Source organism: Streptopelia decaocto (assembly GCF_964273445.1).
Source record: "Streptopelia decaocto genome assembly, chromosome: 8".
In the NCBI taxonomy this organism is placed as follows: Eukaryota; Metazoa; Chordata; class Aves; order Columbiformes; family Columbidae; genus Streptopelia; species Streptopelia decaocto.
Window position 1 is genome coordinate 4,866,798 of NC_138662.1, and position 18,268 is coordinate 4,885,065.

General features: G+C 55.9%; 2 protein-coding genes across 7 annotated transcripts in view; one reads left to right on the plus strand and one right to left on the minus strand.

The window, feature by feature from the left end:
* Nucleotide 1: 1 nt before the first annotated feature.
* BAP1 (BRCA1 associated deubiquitinase 1) lies at nt 2–13,454 on the plus strand. Of its 6 annotated transcripts, none has more exons than XM_082060449.1 (18): nt 78–131; nt 802–986; nt 3,919–3,948; nt 4,049–4,103; nt 4,815–4,947; nt 5,338–5,457; nt 5,957–6,018; nt 6,097–6,239; nt 7,006–7,084; nt 7,507–7,630; nt 7,956–8,073; nt 8,459–8,646; nt 8,990–9,123; nt 9,745–10,217; nt 10,345–10,505; nt 11,250–11,342; nt 11,869–11,941; nt 12,226–13,454. In XM_082060449.1, exons 2-18 carry the CDS (start codon nt 890–892, stop codon nt 12,357–12,359), a joined length of 2,217 nt encoding a protein of 738 aa, XP_081916575.1. In that variant the 5' UTR covers nt 78–131; nt 802–889; the 3' UTR covers nt 12,360–13,454. The 6 variants fall into 6 exon arrangements, with proteins under 6 accessions (XP_081916577.1, XP_081916578.1, XP_081916574.1 ...); XM_082060450.1 differs by having other exon boundaries at nt 10,345–10,451; XM_082060451.1 differs by lacking the exon at nt 802–986 and having other exon boundaries at nt 2–131.
* A 355-nt stretch (nt 13,455–13,809) lies between these two features.
* The window catches only part of DNAH1 (dynein axonemal heavy chain 1), a gene marked incomplete at both ends in the record, with an annotated part of 69,251 nt that continues 64,792 nt past the window's right edge, over nt 13,810–18,268 (minus strand). Inside the window, 9 exons of the mRNA XM_082060341.1 lie at nt 13,810–13,931; nt 14,335–14,569; nt 14,975–15,181; nt 15,455–15,599; nt 15,987–16,117; nt 16,309–16,479; nt 17,238–17,414; nt 17,501–17,680; nt 18,090–18,260. Of these exons, the coding sequence (XP_081916467.1) occupies nt 13,810–13,931; nt 14,335–14,569; nt 14,975–15,181; nt 15,455–15,599; nt 15,987–16,117; nt 16,309–16,479; nt 17,238–17,414; nt 17,501–17,680; nt 18,090–18,260 (1,539 nt within the window). The remainder of the gene's footprint in view (nt 13,932–14,334; nt 14,570–14,974; nt 15,182–15,454; nt 15,600–15,986; nt 16,118–16,308; nt 16,480–17,237; nt 17,415–17,500; nt 17,681–18,089; nt 18,261–18,268) is intronic.

An 18,268-nucleotide genomic window follows, 5' to 3' on the forward strand; every position in this document is an offset into this window, starting at 1 on the left:
GTAGCGATGACGTCGACGGGCGGGCGACGGCGAGGCCCGGAGCCGGGGCGGGTGGCGGGGCCGGACATGGCGGCGGGGCCCGGCCCGCGGGAAGATGAATAAGGGCTGGCTGGAGCTGGAGAGCGACCCCGGTGAGCGGGGGGGGACGGCACCGGGGCGGGGGGCGGGCCTGGGGGGCTGTGAGGGACAGGCCGGGGCGGGGCCTGGGCCGGGGGCTGCGAGGGACAGGCCGGGGGTGCGGGCTGTGCTGCGGGGCTCGGCGGGACAGGCCGGGGGTGGATGTACAGGTGGAGTTTGGGGTGCGGGGTGTGGGCAGGGTTATGGGGTGCAGGCCTGGAGTAGGGGGTGGGAGCAGGGACTGGGGAGGGGGCGCAGGGAGAGGAGGGCCTGAGGAGGGAGGGTGCGGAGGGGCCAAGGGGCTGCCTGGGGGCACGGGCCGAGCGCTGGGAGGGCGGGTGAGGGTTTCAGCGTGTGTGGGGCAGGAGGGCTTGTAATGTATGGGACATCGCCCATAGGGGCTTAGAGGAAGGTTAGTGGGGGTGTGGGGATGTCAGGAGGCTGCGTGTAGGGGTGCGGGTGTGGGGTGAGGGCAGGGTTGGGGTGAAATGGAGCAGTGTGAAGGCTCAGAGCGGGAGCTGGGCTCTGGCAGCAACTGTACAGGGGTCTGAGGTGCCCCAGACACCTCTGTGTGTGTGTGATAAATGCAGGAGTCTCTGTGGACACATCTGAAGTGCTGTGGGGGTGCAGCATGAGGCATTCCTGTCATTTACAAATACACCCCGAAATATTGCTGGAGCACAGGGAGAGACGTGTATGGGATGCCCCTTGCTACAGAAACTGCTCTGACTGGCAACTGCCCCAGAGCTTCACCGGCGATTGAGGACAACATATGTGCCTGTCCATGAGGTGTAGCATCTCCATCCCGTGTGTGTCAGATCCTGTCATCGCTTCACAACTGAACGGGTGGATCACACCCTCTTCCCCAGGTAGCCCAGACGCTCAAGAGCCCTGTACTGTGCCTGAGCAGCCGGGAGCGGAATGGTCACGGGCATCCCCTTCCTGCTGTGTTGGAGAAGGTGGTTTCTGTGCTGTAGTCCTGGAGTTTGTTTCACGGGTTCAGATTTGAGGGTTGGGGCATTGGCTGAGCATTGTTTTAATGAGTCTGCATTGCCACAGTGCAATTTGGTTTGTCCTCTGGGAGGCTGAGAGCTGGTCTTTAGGCTATGATGGTATTTTTGAGGCTGTGGGTGAGGAAATTGGGCCCCTGGCATTATACTCATCTTGCACTCAGCAAAATATTCTGTCTGCTCAGACTCCCAGTCAGCCCAGGTTTTTCTGCTCTTTATCCTATTTTTACTAGTACTTGGGAATTGCCAGAATTGTTCCCATTCTCCCCCTTCTTCTTCATCACAACAATGCCGAAGACAGGACATAGTTTGGATTCTCACGCAGGACGTGGTTTGGATTCTCACACCTGGGAGGGAAGGTTATTCGCTTGGCAGATTGTCTGGGCAGAGGCGGCTCTCAGCACTCCACAGCTGCGCTCCTTCGGATGTGTGGAGGTTTGGACGCAGAGGTGGGAGCTGAGACAACGTTAGGGGTGACCACATGCTGCTCTCAGCCTTTAGCACATCCCATCAGCTGCCTGGCCCTCGCCATGTGTTTTGGATTGAAAACTCCTGGTGTTTTCCTGGTCAGGAAGGGTTGGTAGATCCAGATTTGTGCTGTGTGCCATGGCTGTTTGGTCAGAGGGGAAGACTGGGGAACCTTCAGGTTGCTGGCGTAGTGTTGCCTGTGCTGTTGTGGACACCAGAGTGTTTCCTCCAGCCAACCCAAATAATTTGGGATGGGGGTCTTGTGCCTTTTGTAGATGCTGAGGTAATACAAAATACTGAAATTAATCAGAAAAAATCTGTGATTGGAGTGAACCCCTGGAAGTCTTTGGCCCAAAGCAGAGCTGGTTTCAAAGGTAGTTCAGGTTGCTCATGGCCATGTCTGGTTGAGTTTGAATATGCCCAAGAAGGACAATTTGGCACACTGGTCTCAGGGCTGACCCTGCTGCTAGCAAAGAATTGTTTTTTTCCGGGTGCGCAGTCAGAATTTCTCTTGCTGCAGCTCCTTCTGTCACTTCTTGTCCTTTCACAGTACTTGGAGGAGTTTTGCTCCATCCTCTCTCTGACTGCCCAGCAATGCTGATCAGACAGGAGGACACACACGAGCGCCGATGTCCCATCTCCTTTGGTGCCGCCCTGCCAGTCTGACATGTGCTCCTGCAGAGTGGAGATGTGGGGGTGCTTGGGGCTGGGCACAGCGAGCTTGGAAGTTCTGCCTGGCTTTCTTCTGCTGGTGGGACCGGCTGGTGGGACCGGCTGGTGGTACCTGCTGTGGGGGCAGCGCTGCATTCGGCCATCACCGTTGTTTGTGTTTGCAGGGCCTTGCTCTGATGCAAATCCTCCCTGGCTGTGAGGCAGAGCTTGCAATACAGTTCACGTCTCGTGTTGCACGTGTTTTGCCGTGATCAGTAGACTGTGACTGTTGAAATTGGAGAGTGAGTGAGGCTTTAAACTTCTGTGGGAGCTTTTGCAGTTGAGAGATTGTACCTGCAAACAGCTGCGGCTCCTACGTCCTTAACGGGCGCCGTGTGAAGACGGACCAAGAACCGTGGCTGTGATGAGCATCTGAAGAGCCCAGGGACCACTTGCCCTGAGGGGTCTGCTGCAGGGAGGACAGCCAGGCTGCAGTGCTGCGTGAGGTCTCTGTAGACGTCACCCATATGACAACGCCCTCCGTGGCATCAAGTGTTTTGAGCAAAAAAATCTCAGTCAGAAAGGTGCCTGGGTTGGTGTAACGATTTTCCATGGTGAGGAGGCTGTCACTGGTTCAAAACATGTTGTTCCCACTGCCTGTTTCTTTCCACTGCCGATTTTGTAACAAGTAAGATGTTTTCTGCTAAATGAATGAAGACTTTTTGCTCCTAGGAGTTTCCTCCCTGTTTTAGTAATTTCAACTTTGGTATAGAAGCCCCTTGGGCTCTTCCCTTCTCCATTGAGCCACTTACCTCAGGTTCCTTAAATTCTTTGCTTTGTAGGCGTGTTTCTCAGGATTGAATCCTTCTTATTGATATTCTGTGGACTTCCTTCCAGACTTTCAGTAGCCTTTCTGTGGGAACGAAAGAAGCAGATTTGTTATTCCAGTCTTGAGCTCGCCAGCTCAGTGTGCAGAGGGACAGCCTGAAAACTGGGCTGACTGCCTTTGCTGTCGCATCATAGTGGAAGCTGCTGCTCAGTTGCTGATGTCTAATAGTCATTTGGTCTCTTTGCTGTTTCTGTATCCCCGGTTATGTCCTTCTGTAGTGGGAATTCTGTGGTCACTGGAGACAGGCTCTTGGATTTGGTCCCCCAGGAGAGAGGGAGATGAAGATGAGACTTTCAGCCCTCAACCTCCCCGCAGCCCTGTTGCTGTGAGCTGGCTTTCCCTTCACTGGCTGTCTTTCACTAACCAGGACATAAATTATCCTATTTTAAAATATCCTGTGATCTATTCAGTGGTGCTTCCCTCCTGTTAGAAATGTGTGTGTTGTCTAGGTGGGAATTTACTTCTTGGCAGGTTGTCTGCAGTGGCTCAGGATGCTGGAGGTGGGTCCAGCTTCACTGGGCTCTGGCAGGAGGGGGTTCAGGCCCTCTTGACGGAGAGGATGATGAATGGGGATGAAGGGAGCCAGAGCACCTCTGTAGTGAGCCAGGGCTCAACAGCTCTGCTGCTGGGGAGTCAGCCTGATCCTGGTGCCGCTCTGCTGCCATTTTCCTGGCCATGCTTTTCCTTGGCTTGGGACCACGTGGGACTTCAGGGGCCAGTGGCAGCATATTTCTTTTCCTCTCTCTTCAGTCAGAATAACCCTCTGGTTTTGTTCCTTTCTAGGTCTCTTCACACTCCTGGTTGAAGATTTTGGTGAGTGCAAGACGCCTTCCTGGGAAGTTGTTTTTGTGCTTGATGTTACCGTTAGTCCTGTCTGGTGGGCTTTACACCAGCTTCTGCCCTTTGTTTGCAGGGGTCAAGGGAGTGCAGGTTGAAGAGATTTATGATCTGCAGAGCAAATGCCAAGGGTAAGTCGTAGACCTGAAAGTATGAGTTCTGTTCAGCAGAATGTGTCTGTGGGCCTGGGAACTCATCATGTGAGCTTATCAGTCATGGAGGTCAGTGCTGTAAGTGATGAACCAGGAGTGTTTTGTCAGGTTTGGGGCAGATTGGCAATCTTGTGCCTTGAGAGAGACCTCATGGGGCAGGAGTGGGACATATTTCGAGGGATTCACCTCTCTCTCCCCATGGAAAGGTGCAGTTCCAACCAATGCGCTTGTAGTGGGAGCTTCCTCCTGTCTTGCTGGTCTAAAATGGCTTTGAGGCTGTTGCTTTCTTAGAAGCTATTGTCCGAAATCCTCTTGAAAATAAATACAACATATATGTAAAAGGGTCATTAGGTGGTCATGCACTGCTCTGCAGGTCGGTCAGTGTCCAGAGTGAATTTTACCACCTGTTTCTCTGTCTTGAGTCTCTTAAGACCTATAAAACCCTAAAGTTTTCAAGCTTGATTGTTGTCTGACCCTGGAACGTCAGTGCAGGAGAGTGTCCTCAGTAATGTGGGCTGGGGGGACTTGTGGCAGGGATGGTCACTTCCAGAAAGGTGTGGCTGGTGCTTCTGCTTTTGCTCTCTGTCTTTGCTCTGCCTGTGGTTTGAAACAGAAGGTTTCTGGCTCTGGCAGAGCAGCCCCTCTGGTATGGCCTGCTCAAAATGATGCAGCTGCTGACTTCTCTTGCAGCCCTGTGTATGGGTTCATCTTCCTGTTCAAGTGGATTGAGGAGCGCAGGTCACGCCGGAAGGTCTCTACCCTGGTGGATGAGACATCTGTGATTGATGATGACATCGTTAATAACATGTTCTTTGCTCACCAGGTAAGCTGGAGGCAAGGGGGGAGAGAGATGGGGGTGTCTCGTGTGACAGCTCGGGGAAGCAACATGTTACTGAGAGGCTGCGCTGCTGTTACTGGTCCTGAGGGCAGCTCCTCTTTCCTGGGGGTCTCTGCCCTGAGCTCCAGGGTGGAGCAGATCCTGTGGGGGCTGTGAGCCTGTCCGTGGCTGTGCAGTGGGCAGATGCTCGTGGGGGCGTGGTGTGGCTTGCTGAACGAGACTGAGCTCCCTTCCTTTGGGAGCCGAGGTCAAGTCGCTGCTCTCACAAGCGGCTCTTGCGTCAGTACTTTTCCATTGATTATTGTCAGCTCAGAGGGGTTGATGAAGGGTTGCCTTGTTCCTGCTGGTTAAGATGGTCCTTGTGTCACCCTCCAGCTGATCCCCAATTCCTGTGCCACCCACGCCTTGCTGAGCGTCCTCCTGAACTGCAACAATGTTGACCTGGGCCCCACGCTCAGCCGCATGAAGGATTTCACCAAAGGATTCAGCCCTGAGGTAGAGGGATTGCAGGGCTGTGCGCGGGTGGCATGTGTGACACTGCCTCTCACTCCCCACTCAGGACAACGCTCTAACGAGCTGGCTCCTTCCCAGCCCTTTCTGGCTGCATGCTACATCAGTATTGCACTTCTCCCCGATCTTCTTGCCTTGCCACGCTCAGAGCCTGGGTCCTCTTGTACCAGGCAGAGCTCTCAGCCTTCTGTCCTGTTATGTCCAAGCTCAGATGCATTCTCCAAGTCTGCAATCAAAAGTCCTCCTCCTGCCTTCAGACCTTTCCTGAAGTCTGTATTTCGCTCTAAGTGTAGTTTTTGTAGCAGCAATTGTGTGTTCTTTTCATCTTGGCTTTTACTTAAAACTCAGTAGAGCAGACGGTGGGGCTGACAGTTGCTCTCCCAGTCCTGTGGGTGGATGGAGGGAATGGGGAGCTGGTGGGTGAAGCATTTTGTTTGATTTCTATCACTTCTCAATAATTTTCCTCCCTTGCTGTTGGCCACAGAGCAAAGGCTACGCCATTGGCAATGCCCCAGAGCTGGCCAAGGCCCACAACAGCCATGCCAGGTGAGTGGGGGGTCTCTGCCGCTCACTTTTGCTGAGGAGGTAGACTCTTCTCTGACCTCTTGCCTCTTGCCCTCACAGGCCGGAGCCGCGGCACTTGCCGGAAAAGCAGAATGGTATCAGTGCTGTGCGAACCATGGAGGCTTTTCATTTCGTCAGCTATGTCCCCATCAAGGGACGGCTGTTTGAGCTGGATGGGCTCAAGGTCTATCCCATTGACCACGGTAAGCACCTGCCTGGCCCTGCTCGGTGACACCCTGCTGTGTCCAAATACGTGTGCTGTTTTTCATTGTCACTGAGCATGAGCTGATGTTTGTGGAGAATCACGCCAGTGCTCCCAGATTTGTCCTGACTTTTCATAGCTCATTTTGGAGCTGATGCACTGGGGCCTGTGGCTAGAAGGTGATTATTTCTAAATGCATTGCATTGTTTTTCCAGCCTTGCCATTTCCCTCCCCAGTTGCTCAGGGTTACAAGGTCCTTCTGCAGCTCTGCAATAACTCTGTATCACAAGCAGAATTTGTCTCCTTAGTCTCTCCCTGTGCCAAATAACTGCTGTGTGTTGAGGCACAAGGTCCCAGTGCAGATCCCAGCAGACTGCTCAGGTCATTCCCTTCTCTTAACAACTTGACCACCAGTTCTGTGTTTCAGATACTTGTTTATCCCCTCTAGGGCTTTGTGTCTGTCTGTCAGGCCCTTTGGTAAGGTACTTGCTTTGTGTACCTGGTTTCCTGACCGTGGCACCAGATCTAGTAGCCCGTGGATCCCAGCAAGTCCTGGGATTTTCTTGGACTTTGCGAGCCCGGAGTCTGTGAATCAATTGTGGTCTATAGGGTTCAAAACCCACCTTTCTCCCCTGCACGTAGCTCACGTTTTCCATTCAGAAGCAAAGTCAGGGCTCCACGCATGGGCTGACAGTGTGGTCCTTCTGCCCCCTGAAGCAGGAGCCTTGGCCTGCTTTGCTAATTCCCACTCTGTATTGTTATTGCAGGGCCGTGGGCTGATGACGAGGAATGGACGGACAAAGCCAGGAGAGTAATCATGGAGCGCATCGGCCTGGCCACTGCAGGGTAATGTCCCCGGCTGTGGGGCAGGCACTGGCACCTCACTGTTTTTTCCCTCTCATCCTCTTAGATGCTTGGGCATGAGGGTAACTGAGCACTGGCACAGGTTGCCCAGAGAGAGGTTGTGGAGTCTCCAACCTTGGAGATACTGAAACGCCATCTGGACCTGGTCCTGGGCGACCAGCTGTGGGTGACCCTGCTGGAGCAGTGGGTGGCAGCAGATGACCTCTGCAGGTCCCTTCCCACCTCAACCAACCTGTGACTCTGAAGGGTGTTTTGTGTTGTAGCTGAAGCAACTTCGCTTCTTCAGCCAGCGTGATGTTGACTTGGTTTTGGGGGAAAAGCCTCCTGCAGCCTGCTGCCCCCCTTGCTGTGGGACACGCTTTCCACCGCCAGCTGGCAGCTGATGTCTGCTGTCCCTCCTGCAGGGAGCCATACCATGACATCCGCTTCAACCTGATGGCAGTGGTGCCTGATCGGAGGATGAAATATGAGTCCAAACTGCACATCCTGAAGATGAACCGCCAGACTGTGCTGGAGGCCTTGCAGCAGGTAGGAGAGCCCAAGTCCTGAGGTTGTGCGAGCCTGGGGTGAAAATGGGCTCTGCTGCCAGGGCATCACCCTGCTCTGTAGAGGCCCTGGATTTAATGGGGTTTTTGGGGCTTGGGAAATGTCTTCTGGGAAGAGCAGATGACCAGCCTCGCTGCTTGGCCTTCTGCTGTTGGTTATTCGTAGCATTGTCGCTTAATTGTGCGCATGGGCACTCGGCAGTTGGGTCACCCTCACAAGTTCTCCTTCTGCAGTGCTTGAATGGGAAGGATATGGTTTGGGTCACGCCAGTCCAGCACTTACATTCTGTCTGTCATTTGCCTTCAAGCTTATCCGAGTAACTCAGCCTGAGCTGATCCAGACCCAGAAGTCTCAGGAGTCTCAGCCTCAGGAAGAGGCAAAGCCAGCCAGCAGCAAGACCGTGGCTCCAGAGAGCACCCATCCAGGTAAACCCTGCACCAGTGGCATTTCCAGCCGGCCCAGCCTGCCATGGGGCGAGCACAGGCTGGTGACAATGGCCGGCTGACCTGGAGCTTGAGGGAGTTTTGTGGTCAGCTTCCCTCTCTTTTCTCCAAGCCCAGCTCTGTGTGCGCTCTGCTGGGGTGTGGTAGATGCCTCTGTGCCTGGGGAAAGTGTTGGAGAGACATGGAGCTTGAAAATGGCAGGGCTTAATCTTGGGGACACTTGTGGCAGCTGGAGGTGGAATGGGAAGTGGGTATGATGGTCTGGTGGAGCTCTTCTACTACATGTGGTGGGCAAGGGGTGGCAGAGGACATTAATAAAAATGTGACAGTGCTGGTCACGCAAGGCTGTGCTGTGCTTGTCTGGCAGATGGCACCGATGAGCCCCCCAGCCAGGGCCACCCTGCAGCCACACAGAGCCCACCCAACAAATCCAAACCAGCGGCAAAGACATCAGTGAGCAGTGTCAATGGGGTGCTTCCAGCAAACCCCAACCCCATTGTGCAGAGGTTGCCAGCCTTCCTGGATAACCACAACTACGCCAAGTCCCCCATGCAGGTAGGCTGGAGCTCCTGGCCAGCTGCCCATCTGGCTGGGGCTGAACCTCTCACTTCCAGTCCCTCACCTCCACGGGCCGGTGGCCGTCAGCCAGTCTCAGCCCGGCCCCTGCCTCGCAGCCTGCACACCCTGTGCTAGCCCAGGCTGGAAGGTGAAAGGGGGAAGTCTAACCTGGCAAAAGAGGTTGTTGTTAATGTGGGTCAGCTGAGCATGCACAGGGAAGGGTGCCCCGTCTCCTTTCGAAAGGCGTGAGCTCTGATGCTTGGCTGGACCAAGGACGTGTCCACTGGGTTCTTCCTCCTTGTCCCGCTGCCGGCGGCCCATCAGCAATGTTGTTTTGCAGGAAGAGGAAGACCTTGCGGCAGGAGTGGGTCGCAGCCGGGTGCCAGTCCGACAGCACCAGCAGTATTCGGATGATGAGGATGACTACGATGATGAGGAGGAGGAGGAAGGTCGTAACACCAACTCAGCCATCAGGTGACAGCTTGAGCTGAGGGCGGGGGGCAGGGAGCTGATGCTTGCAGAACTGCCACTGGTGACTTGCAGATCTCTCCTGAGCGCTGGTAGTTGTGTTAGAGCCAGCACCTGTGTGTGCAATTAGGGCTGTTTTCCTCTTCACCTGCTGTTTTACTGTTCACTCGCTGGATTTTGCGAAGCCATTTTGTAGCTCATCACAATCAACCCTGAATTTTGGCTGTGTAACTCTGTATTCGTAAGGAGGCTTTGGGGAACAACCTGAGTTCTCCGGTGCCAATTGCCTGGTCAGCTCCTGGTGACAATGTTGGTGGGCTCAGACTGCTGTGAGGGTCAGGAAGGTGGGATTGCAGCAAGGCTGCTCTTGGGGCTTCTGGAAGAAGAGCAGGGGTGTGCAGCACCCTGTTCCCCCTGGCTGTGTAGGGGTACCTGCAGCTCAGTGGTTCAGTGGTGTTGGGATGCTGCCAGAGAAGCTGGTGACACTGGGGGTGATCTAGAAATGTTTCAGGCCTTGCTTCATCCCAGGAGGCAGCCTGGAGTGCTGAGTGTGGAGCTGGCAGTGCCTGCACTGGGCCCCCATCTCCTTCCGCCAGCTGTTCACCTTCCCTGTGTGTTCCTGGGCAGGTACAAAAGGAAGGGGCAGGTAAAGCAAGAGCATGCGGCGGGGGCTGCAGATGGCCAGCTCTCTGTCCTCCAGCCCAACACCATCAACGTCCTGACTGAGAAGCTGAAGGAATCTCAGAAGGATCTCTCCATTCCCCTGTCCATCAAGACAAGCGGTGGGGGCACCACTGTGGCTGTGGTTACCCACTCCCAGCCCTCTCCCACGCCCAGCAACGAGAGCACCGACACCGCCTCTGAGATCGGCAGCGCCTTCAACTCCCCGCTGCGCTCTCCCATCCGCTCAGCTAACCCCACCCGCCCCTCCAGCCCCGTCACCTCCCACATCTCCAAGGTGCTTTTCGGTGAGGAGGACGGGCTGCTGCGTGTGGACTGCCTGCGCTACAACCGGGCTGTCAGGGACCTGGGGCCCATCATCAGCACTGGGCTGCTGCACCTCACGGAGGACGGCGTGTTCTGCCCGCTGGCTGCTGCAGGTCAGTGCCTCACGGCTTTTTGGGGGGGTGGCCCCTCGCTTGCAGCAATGGGACAGTGGTCTTTGGCTTTGGGAGGGGATACCGGTCCTGTGTGATGGCTCCTGACACTTCCTTCCTCTGTCTGCAGATGGGGGGAAAATCTCCCCACCTTCCATCAAACCTGGTGATGAGGCCCCGGCTGCGATCAAACTGGAGGAGAAGGAGGGCAGTGAGGCCAGTGACAGCAAAGAGAAGGTGGGACTTGGCAGGACCAGTGATCACCCTGGGGGGGAAAAGTATTCTCCCAAGGTGAGTTTTGTGCTGCGACAGCCCTGGGAACGTGGAGCTCCCTGTGCTCACCCAGAGACGCAGCAGCGCTGGCAGCGACCGAACCGCATGTGCACGCTGTCCCGCTCGCGTGGCGCCGCAGCCGTCCCTCCAGGCATGGGGCAGTGTAGGTTTTGTGCCTTGCGTCATCTCGGGGACATTTGCTGTGGCAGTGGGCAGAGCCGCTGTCTCCTGCAGCCAAGCCGTGGGGCACACTGTGCTCTCCTTTGGGACTCGGCACTCCCCAGTCCCGGCCTACTGAGAACTTTACTGCATGGCTGTGCTCTCCAGCCACAGACAGGAGCAGGCCCGGGTGGCACAAGTGCATTGAGGGTTCGCTCGAGGAGAGCTGGCTAGAAACTGTTTTACTCAAAAGGGAAGTCTTCAGATTTTGTTATTGAGAAGCAGCAGGCTTTGGGGTGTTTCTCGGGCAGACACACAGCCCTTCCCTGTCCCCAGGAACCAGGTCCCCAGGGCTGGGCCAGGCTGGGGCAGTCCCCAGCTCCCCTGAGGCTGGTCACAGCGCTGGCTGATTGATCACCCTCTGACTCAGAAATTCCCAACAATGAACCAATCATTTTTTTTTTTTTCTTCGCCTCTGGCAAGTGTTTTTTTGCTTTGATCCTCTTTCCCAGCACGGAGAGGAGCACCCACCAGCTCACCTGCTGGCTCCTGGGCTGTGGTTGGGGTCTGTCTGCTGACGTTTGCTCTGCTTGGTTCTGGCAGGAGCTGTTGGCACTGCTGAAGTGTGTGGAGGCAGAGATTGCTAACTACGAGGCCTGCCTGAAGGAAGAGGTAGAGAAGAGGAAGAAATTCAAGGTATGTTTGGTGATGGCTTGTTTGTGTTGCTGATTTTGCTGCCGGAAGGCTTCTGTCCGGGGTGTCTTTATGTCAAAGCTGAAGGAGGGTGTTTTGGATGAGAATGGCTATGGGGAACGTTTAGGGTGCCCCTCCCGTTACCAAACAGCCCTGCGGGGCACAACTCCTGACAGAACAGACCAAAGCCCCTGGGCAGCACCAGGTGGCTTGAGGAGGGTGGTGGAGCACAGGAGCTGGGCCAGAGCTGAACATCAGCACTGACAGGAGGAAGGGAGGAGCCTGTGCCCCAAGGCCCTGCTCACCCTTGCCTCTTCCACTCCTCTTTGTGGGAAGTGCTGACATCTGAACAGGGATGGAGACCATCCCAGTTGTGCACTGAGCTGGGAGCTTGGTCCCTTCCCACTCTCATCTCCTTGGCCTATGGGTTGGCCCAGGCATGCTGGTGCTTTGGCCCGTTAGGCTTGACCTCTCATTTCTCCTTGACGCGTGTTTGTGGATTGTTTGTGGATTTGTCATCTCTTTGCAGATTGATGACCAGAGGAGAACCCATAACTACGATGAGTTCATCTGTACCTTCATCTCCATGCTGGCTCAGGAAGGTGAGCTGCGCTGCGTGGCCGAGGGCATGGCGCTGGGGTGCAGGTTCGGCTGGGGGAGCTGTGAGGAGCGTGGCAGGAAGCCCCCCACCCCTGCTCCCTACTTCTGCCAGACCCAGGGCATGGGGTAGCGCTCAGCCTGGAGAGCTGCACATCTCCGCTCTGAGACATTTTATAGTCCCAGGAGGAGTCCACTGAGGGGTTGGGGGTGGAAGAGTGAGGGCTGCACTCCGGCCTGGGCACTGCCAGCACCCCAGCGTGGGCCTGTCTGTCTGCCTCCCCTGCAGGCATGCTGGCCAGCCTCGTGGAGCAGAACATCTCTGTCCGCCGGCGGCAGGGAGTCAGCATCGGCCGCCTGCACAAGCAGAGGAAGCCGGATCGCCGGAAACGCTCCCGCCCGTACAAAGCCAAGCGGCAGTAGCCTGGGAGTCGCGACTGCGAGTAGCATCAGCTGGGCTTTGTGGCTTTGGGCAGTGGCGCTTGGATCTATGTTGCCCTTTGCCCAAGGAAGAGGGACCACAGGGACAAGCCCTCAGCCGAGGTGGAACCCAGGGACAAAGAAATCCTCTGAGCCAGAGTTGTGAAAGGTGGAATCACGTAGTCTCAAGGCGCGTCCCTGCAGCCGCAGCAGAAGGCAAGCGGAGAGCCCAGCTGCCCAGCCGTGCCACAGCAGTGCCCAGGGGCCGTGGGCCTGTGTCTCGACGCTGTGGCGAAGGACTGCGGCACCAGGGGAGGAGCCCACCTGGCTGGTGGCAGGTCTGGTGTGGTGGGAACACCAGTGATGCCCACGTGAGACTGTGCTGGCCGCAGCTGGCTGTGGCTTCTGTCCTCCTGCATCCTGGCCTTCAGTGCTGTCCCAAGGACAGTCGCATCTGTGTTTTCTACCCCTCTCCTCCACTTCCCCAGATATGTTATTGGTTCTTACCCACCCTTTGGCCATCCCTGAGGGTGTGGAGGGTGGCACATGGCTCTGCTGGCATGGCTGTTCTGCTGGGGACCAGCTCTGGCCCTGACAGTGCTTGTGGGTCATGCAGGGTCACTCCAGACCCAGTCACCAGGGAAACCCCGTGAATCGTGAACAGACCAAGTTCAGGGGGTGGTGTCGGTGCTGCTGGGCACAGTGCCGGAGGGGACACTGGGTGTGGATTCACTCGGTGCAGCTAAAGCAGTGGAGAGAGCCCAATTCTGCTCCTGCTTGAGCTCTCACTGGTTGCTGAGCCAGAGATGGCTGATGTGGGCAGCAGTTGTCTCCTGCCACAGCACCAGGCCTGGCCCACCTCTCGCTGCCAGCTCCTGCACATGGGCCTCTCCTGCCTGTCCCCAGCAGAGCTCTGGGAAGCCAGAGGGCAGCACCTCTCCTGAGCTGCAGCTGGGACAAGGACCAGCCAGGCCCAGGGCAGCTGCTACAGGACAGGACTGAATTTTGCAGATGTGCAGATTTGTACAAGTCTTAGATTATGGAATGAAACTGTTCTTTTGGTATTTGTTGAAGGCAATAAAATCCTTCTGTTTCTTGCTCTGTCTAATATCAAGTGCTGTAAATAATGGATCTGTCTGAAGGAATAAAGCTATCCTGTACCAGCCAGCCGTGGAAGAGGTGCGTGAGGGAAGGGAGAGGGGCGTGTGTGTGGCTGGGAGCACTGGGTGCCTGCTCCAGGCCACATTGTGCCCCTGGCAGCTCTTCTGCAGTGCTAAAAACTTAATTGTGGGATTGCAACACCACCAAGTGAACATGATGCTGGTGGAGTCAAACTTGGATTTATTGACACAGCTCGGAGGGCGGAAGGAGAGGGGGAACAGCTGCTGCCAGTCAGCGCTTGGCTCTGCTGCTGCCTGTGATTCCTACCTCTGCGCAGGGCGGGGGTTTCTGGCTAGAAGTCCAGGGCACAGATCAAGGCTGTGCCCCGTTTGATCCAGTGCTTCTGGGGCTTGTCTGTAGGGATCTCCACAGCAATCACGTAGTTGGTGGAGTGGCCCGTTGTTGACAGTGTGCCTGTAGTGGAGGAAGTGAGGGCAGGAGGGTGGTACTGCAGCTCTGGCTGCTGCATGCTGATGGGGAGTCCCATACAAGTAACCCCGTGTGAGATCCCCTGGCCCATCCCCATGCCAGGTGCCAGGCTGAGCAGGGCTGGGGGGAAAGGCTGGTGTATTTTTGGTGTGCGCTCAAGGAGAGCCTGGCCAGAGGCACTGCTGTGTAGCCAGGGTCCCCATCTGCTCTGTCTCCACAACCAGAGCAGGAGAAACCTTCTTCCTTGCGTGGTCTCAGCCAACAGTGCCCAGCTCCCTGTCGATGTATGGTAGGAGGAGGAGGAGCTCCTGCAGCCTCTCCCAGACTGCCTTTCCCATCTGCTTCTACCATCTCCCTTGCTTCTGGAGACCTGTCTTAGGGCACCTACCTGCACGAGTGAGAGTCCTGTAGATTGGGCACAGGTAGATGCCGGTGACGGGAGGCTTGCGGTTGGGGACAGGCAGCAGCCAGATGACAGCCATCTCTGTGTACAGCTCCTTGGGGCGCGACTCTGCTAACTGGAACGCAGTGGGGTCCCAGCGGGCGCCTTCGAGAAACAAGCCGTGGATGTAGCAGCCTTCTTTGGGAGGGCGGGTGAGCTTGTTCACTGACTCCTTCATCACCTGCGGCGGAGAGTGGGCCCAGGGCCCTGATCAAGGCCTGTCCCTGGAGGGGGACCCCAGGACCCCTTTAAACTGCTCTTAGCTAAGTCAGTGCTACCAAAGCAGAGCCCACCCCAGCGCTCAGATGAGCTGAGCTGGGTTTTCTGGCATCTCACATCATGAGGCTATGGGACAACCTGTGGAGAGGGATGTGGCAGGTCCTGAGAGGCAGAGAGGTCTCTGTGCTTTGTGGAGGGCTCTGGCAGAATGGGCAGGTGTATCTAAGCACAAAGGGGGCGATGGGGTCCATGGGCAGCTTGCAGTTCACTTCTGGGACAGCTCAGGGCTAGAGCTGCTGCCTTTGTGGCTGCCTAACAGCAGATTCCTCAAAAATTCAGAAAAATCCAGAGCCCCTGTTTGACTTACCTTGAAGCTAAATGAGATGGTGTCAATGGAGATGACGGACTTCCTGGCAAAGTTCTGCAGTGTCCCAGTGAGGAAGGCCTGGGGGAAGAAGAACCCGCTGATCCAGAACACGGAGGGGATCCCACGGCTGATCCATTTCTGCAGGAATTCAATCCGCAGCACCAAGTCATCCACCCACGATGCCAAGGGCTTCAGCGATGGGTAGGCCTGCAGGGACACACAGGGAGGGTGCTGAAGACACGCAAGGACAGCCCAGACCTCATGCCCCCAGTGCTGACAGCTGCCCAGAGCTCAGGGGCTCATCCAGCCTGGGGCTGGGAACAACCGTGAGCTGCACTGGGCAGGAGACATTTCCACGCCAGAGAAGTAAGAAAGAGCCAGCTCCCTGTGAGGCAGCCCAGGCCAGCTGCGGTGGTCAATGACCCGTTCCCCTGGTTTGGGTGAGCTCCTGCAGGTGGCTGGGTTGGCCAGGGCATGTACCTTGGCATTCCACATCTCGGGGACAGTGTTGTTGTACAAGCTGCTGGCCATCAGCTCCAGCTGAGAGGACATCACAACCAGGCCCTTGAGAGCTTTCAGCAAATCCTTCAGTGTCTGAGCAATCACCTCCAGGAGCTTGTTGTACCTACAGAGAAAGAGCAGAGGGAGCAGAGTGACTCAGTGCAGTGGTTTATGACCCACATCTGCCCAGAGAGGGTCTGGATCTCTGTACAAGTGAAGCTCTTCCATGTAACCTACAGCCCCATTCCTCTCCAACGAGGTCTCAGAGCTGTCCCCCACCCCGGATTACTGATGGTAGTGGATGGTGACACTGGTCAGTTCCTGCAGGACAGGGACCGCGTGAAGGCCCTGGCTGGGACAACACAGTTGTTACTGTGGCTGTCAACGCCGCTGCCATGCTCAGCAATGAGGTTCCTCCCGGGTGGGTGGGAGCAGGGGCCTGCATGTTTCTGCTGTTCCCCAAGGGACCAGCTGGTCACTGACCCAGGACATGATCCTACAGGGGTTTTACCTGATCACCTCCTGCACCAGCACCATGTTCATGGACTCTTCATAGAGCAGTGGGTACTTGCGGATCACCTCCTGCACATTCATGGGGGCAGGAACCTTTGCCAGGATCTCCCTGGCGGTTTCCTCCACGAGCTGTAGAGAAGCAGCAAGTGGGTGAGAATCCTCTCAGCCATGTCTGCTGGGGGGGGAGAGCTAATGGCTGTCTGGCAGTGCCCTTGCTGGCAGCCAGCAGGCACGGTGGCAGCTGCTGAGAGCTGGTGTTTGTGCTCGCTGCCCATGCCAGGCACTGGCTGCCAGAGCACTGATGGGATCGGGTCACCCACCTCTTCCCTGCTGCGCCCTCCCACTGTCAAGGTCTTGGGTTGCAGCTGCGTAATGGTCCCCAGCAGAGCAAACGTCTCATTCTGAGCAAAGGTAATGTCGGCGTTGTCGTGCAAACCAAAGAGCTCCGGGCTGTCGTTGAGGGGCAGGCCCTTGATGTACTGGAGGTAGCCCTGGAGAGGAGCCCAAACAAATCATGAGGCTGAGAGCACAGCCATAAAGCTGTGGTGCCCCTTTGGGCCTGGCCCAGAATAAATGACTAAGCCATGGTTGCTGGATAAGCTAAACCCAACAGATCACAGACCGGCAGGTTCAGTGGGGAGATATTCGTCTTGGTGTTTGAGATTCATTCACCTGACCTTTACAGAGCTCCTTGTCTCCTGCTACAACCAGGAGACTTAACTCACAGCTTCGACCGAGGGACAGCCTCTGTGTGTCCTCAGCAATGCTGCCTGACACAGGACTGGGGCTGCTGGGGACACTGAGAGGGTGGCAGCTCCTCTGAGCCAGCTTTGGTGGCTAAGCAGAGGCCATGGCCATGGTTTGTGGTATGGCTGGGGAGTCAAATTGTGTTTGTGTGGAAGCAAACATGCTACAGGAACAGGCAGCTTGGCAGTGAGCTTCCTGCTGTGCCTCCTGCAGAGCTCCTCAGGTACTTTAGGTGTGTGATATCAAAATGATTCAGAGTATAAAAGCTTTCAGCTGGGGAACTCTGGTGATAGCTGCTACCACCTCCTGTGCACAGGGACAAGATTTTCCTCCTGTTGCTTGAAACAGATGCAGCTTCCTGAAAGCTGCTGAAGATCCCCATGTTCTTACAAATCTATATTCCCCCAAGGAAGTGGCAATGCTTCAGGGAGGAGTAGATCTCCTTTGTACTATGACAATCCCCCTGCATCTACGAGCTGCAATTTGTTGCTGGAGTACTCACGTCAAGGTCAGAAGAGGTGCTGATCTGCTTGTAGACCCCCGATTCAGAATAGGCAAAGTCAGGAGTCAGAACCTCGGGCTTGTAGAAATCTTCCAAGATACTCATGATGCAGCGCCTGTCCCAGTCGTCAGTCACACGGCCCCCGTAGTTGATCTCCCCGGCCGTGTACTTGAGCACCTGCAAGGGACCCACCGTGGCTTTCCAACTCACACGTGCACTGGGAGCCCATTCCTCCCGTGGGAGGACCCACCTCACATGCTTACCTTGTAGGGGATGTCTGTGTATTCGCTCAGGAACATCTGCAGCTGACTGATGCAGATGCGGAGGTCTCCATCTGTGAACTCATAGGGGATGTTGAACCCCAGAGGCCCAAACTTTTTCCTCTCCAGCATGTTCCCATGGAAGAAGCAAAGTGACAGCAACAAGGATTTAAACTCCGTGACCTGTGGGAGGGGAGCAGAGAGAAGAGGTGCTCAGCCTTGGAGAAGGCATCTTAGAATGGGGCAGGTTCCTCCCGGGACCTGGCAGAGTAGATGTGCCATTCAGCAATGCCAGCTGGAGCCTGGAGAGGTGGAAACCTGTCAGCTGCTGTGCTGGGAAGGCTGTGCCCTGCTCCTGTGCTTAAAGAGAGCTGAAAGTGCCTTGTGCCAGGCCTCTGCAATCCTGTTGGCTTCTGTTTCTCAAAGTTAAACTTCTAATTGGCTCATCAGAGGAGCTGTAGGCTTATGAGAAATACCACCAGCCCACCCCCAGAAGATCTATGCCCAGAGAGGAGAAACATCTAGGTGGAGAGGATACACTGAGGTAGGCACAGGCTGGGCACTGCAAACCAAAGCACAACCTGGGTCTTACCTTGGGGCAAGAATTCAAGAAGTCATCACTGAAACTAACGTAAGACTTGAGCAGGTTGGCTTTGACCCCGCGGGGGGGCTCAATGGTCATCTTGGAGCCATTCTGGAGAATGGACACAGGGAAGTGGTTGCTTGGAAGACTGGTGAGCCAGAGGCGAAAATCCCGATGCACCTGGAAAT

Coding starts and splice junctions, on each gene's coding strand:
- BAP1 (XM_082060447.1), top strand. CDS start 890: ATGTGCCTGTCCATGAGGTGTAGCATCTCCATCCCGTGTGTGTCAGAT. Junction 5,458..5,956: donor CCAAAGGATTCAGCCCTGAG/GTAGAGGGATTG, acceptor TGTTGGCCACAG/AGCAAAGGCTACGCCATTGG. Junction 7,631..7,955: donor TGCTGGAGGCCTTGCAGCAG/GTAGGAGAGCCC, acceptor TTTGCCTTCAAG/CTTATCCGAGTAACTCAGCC.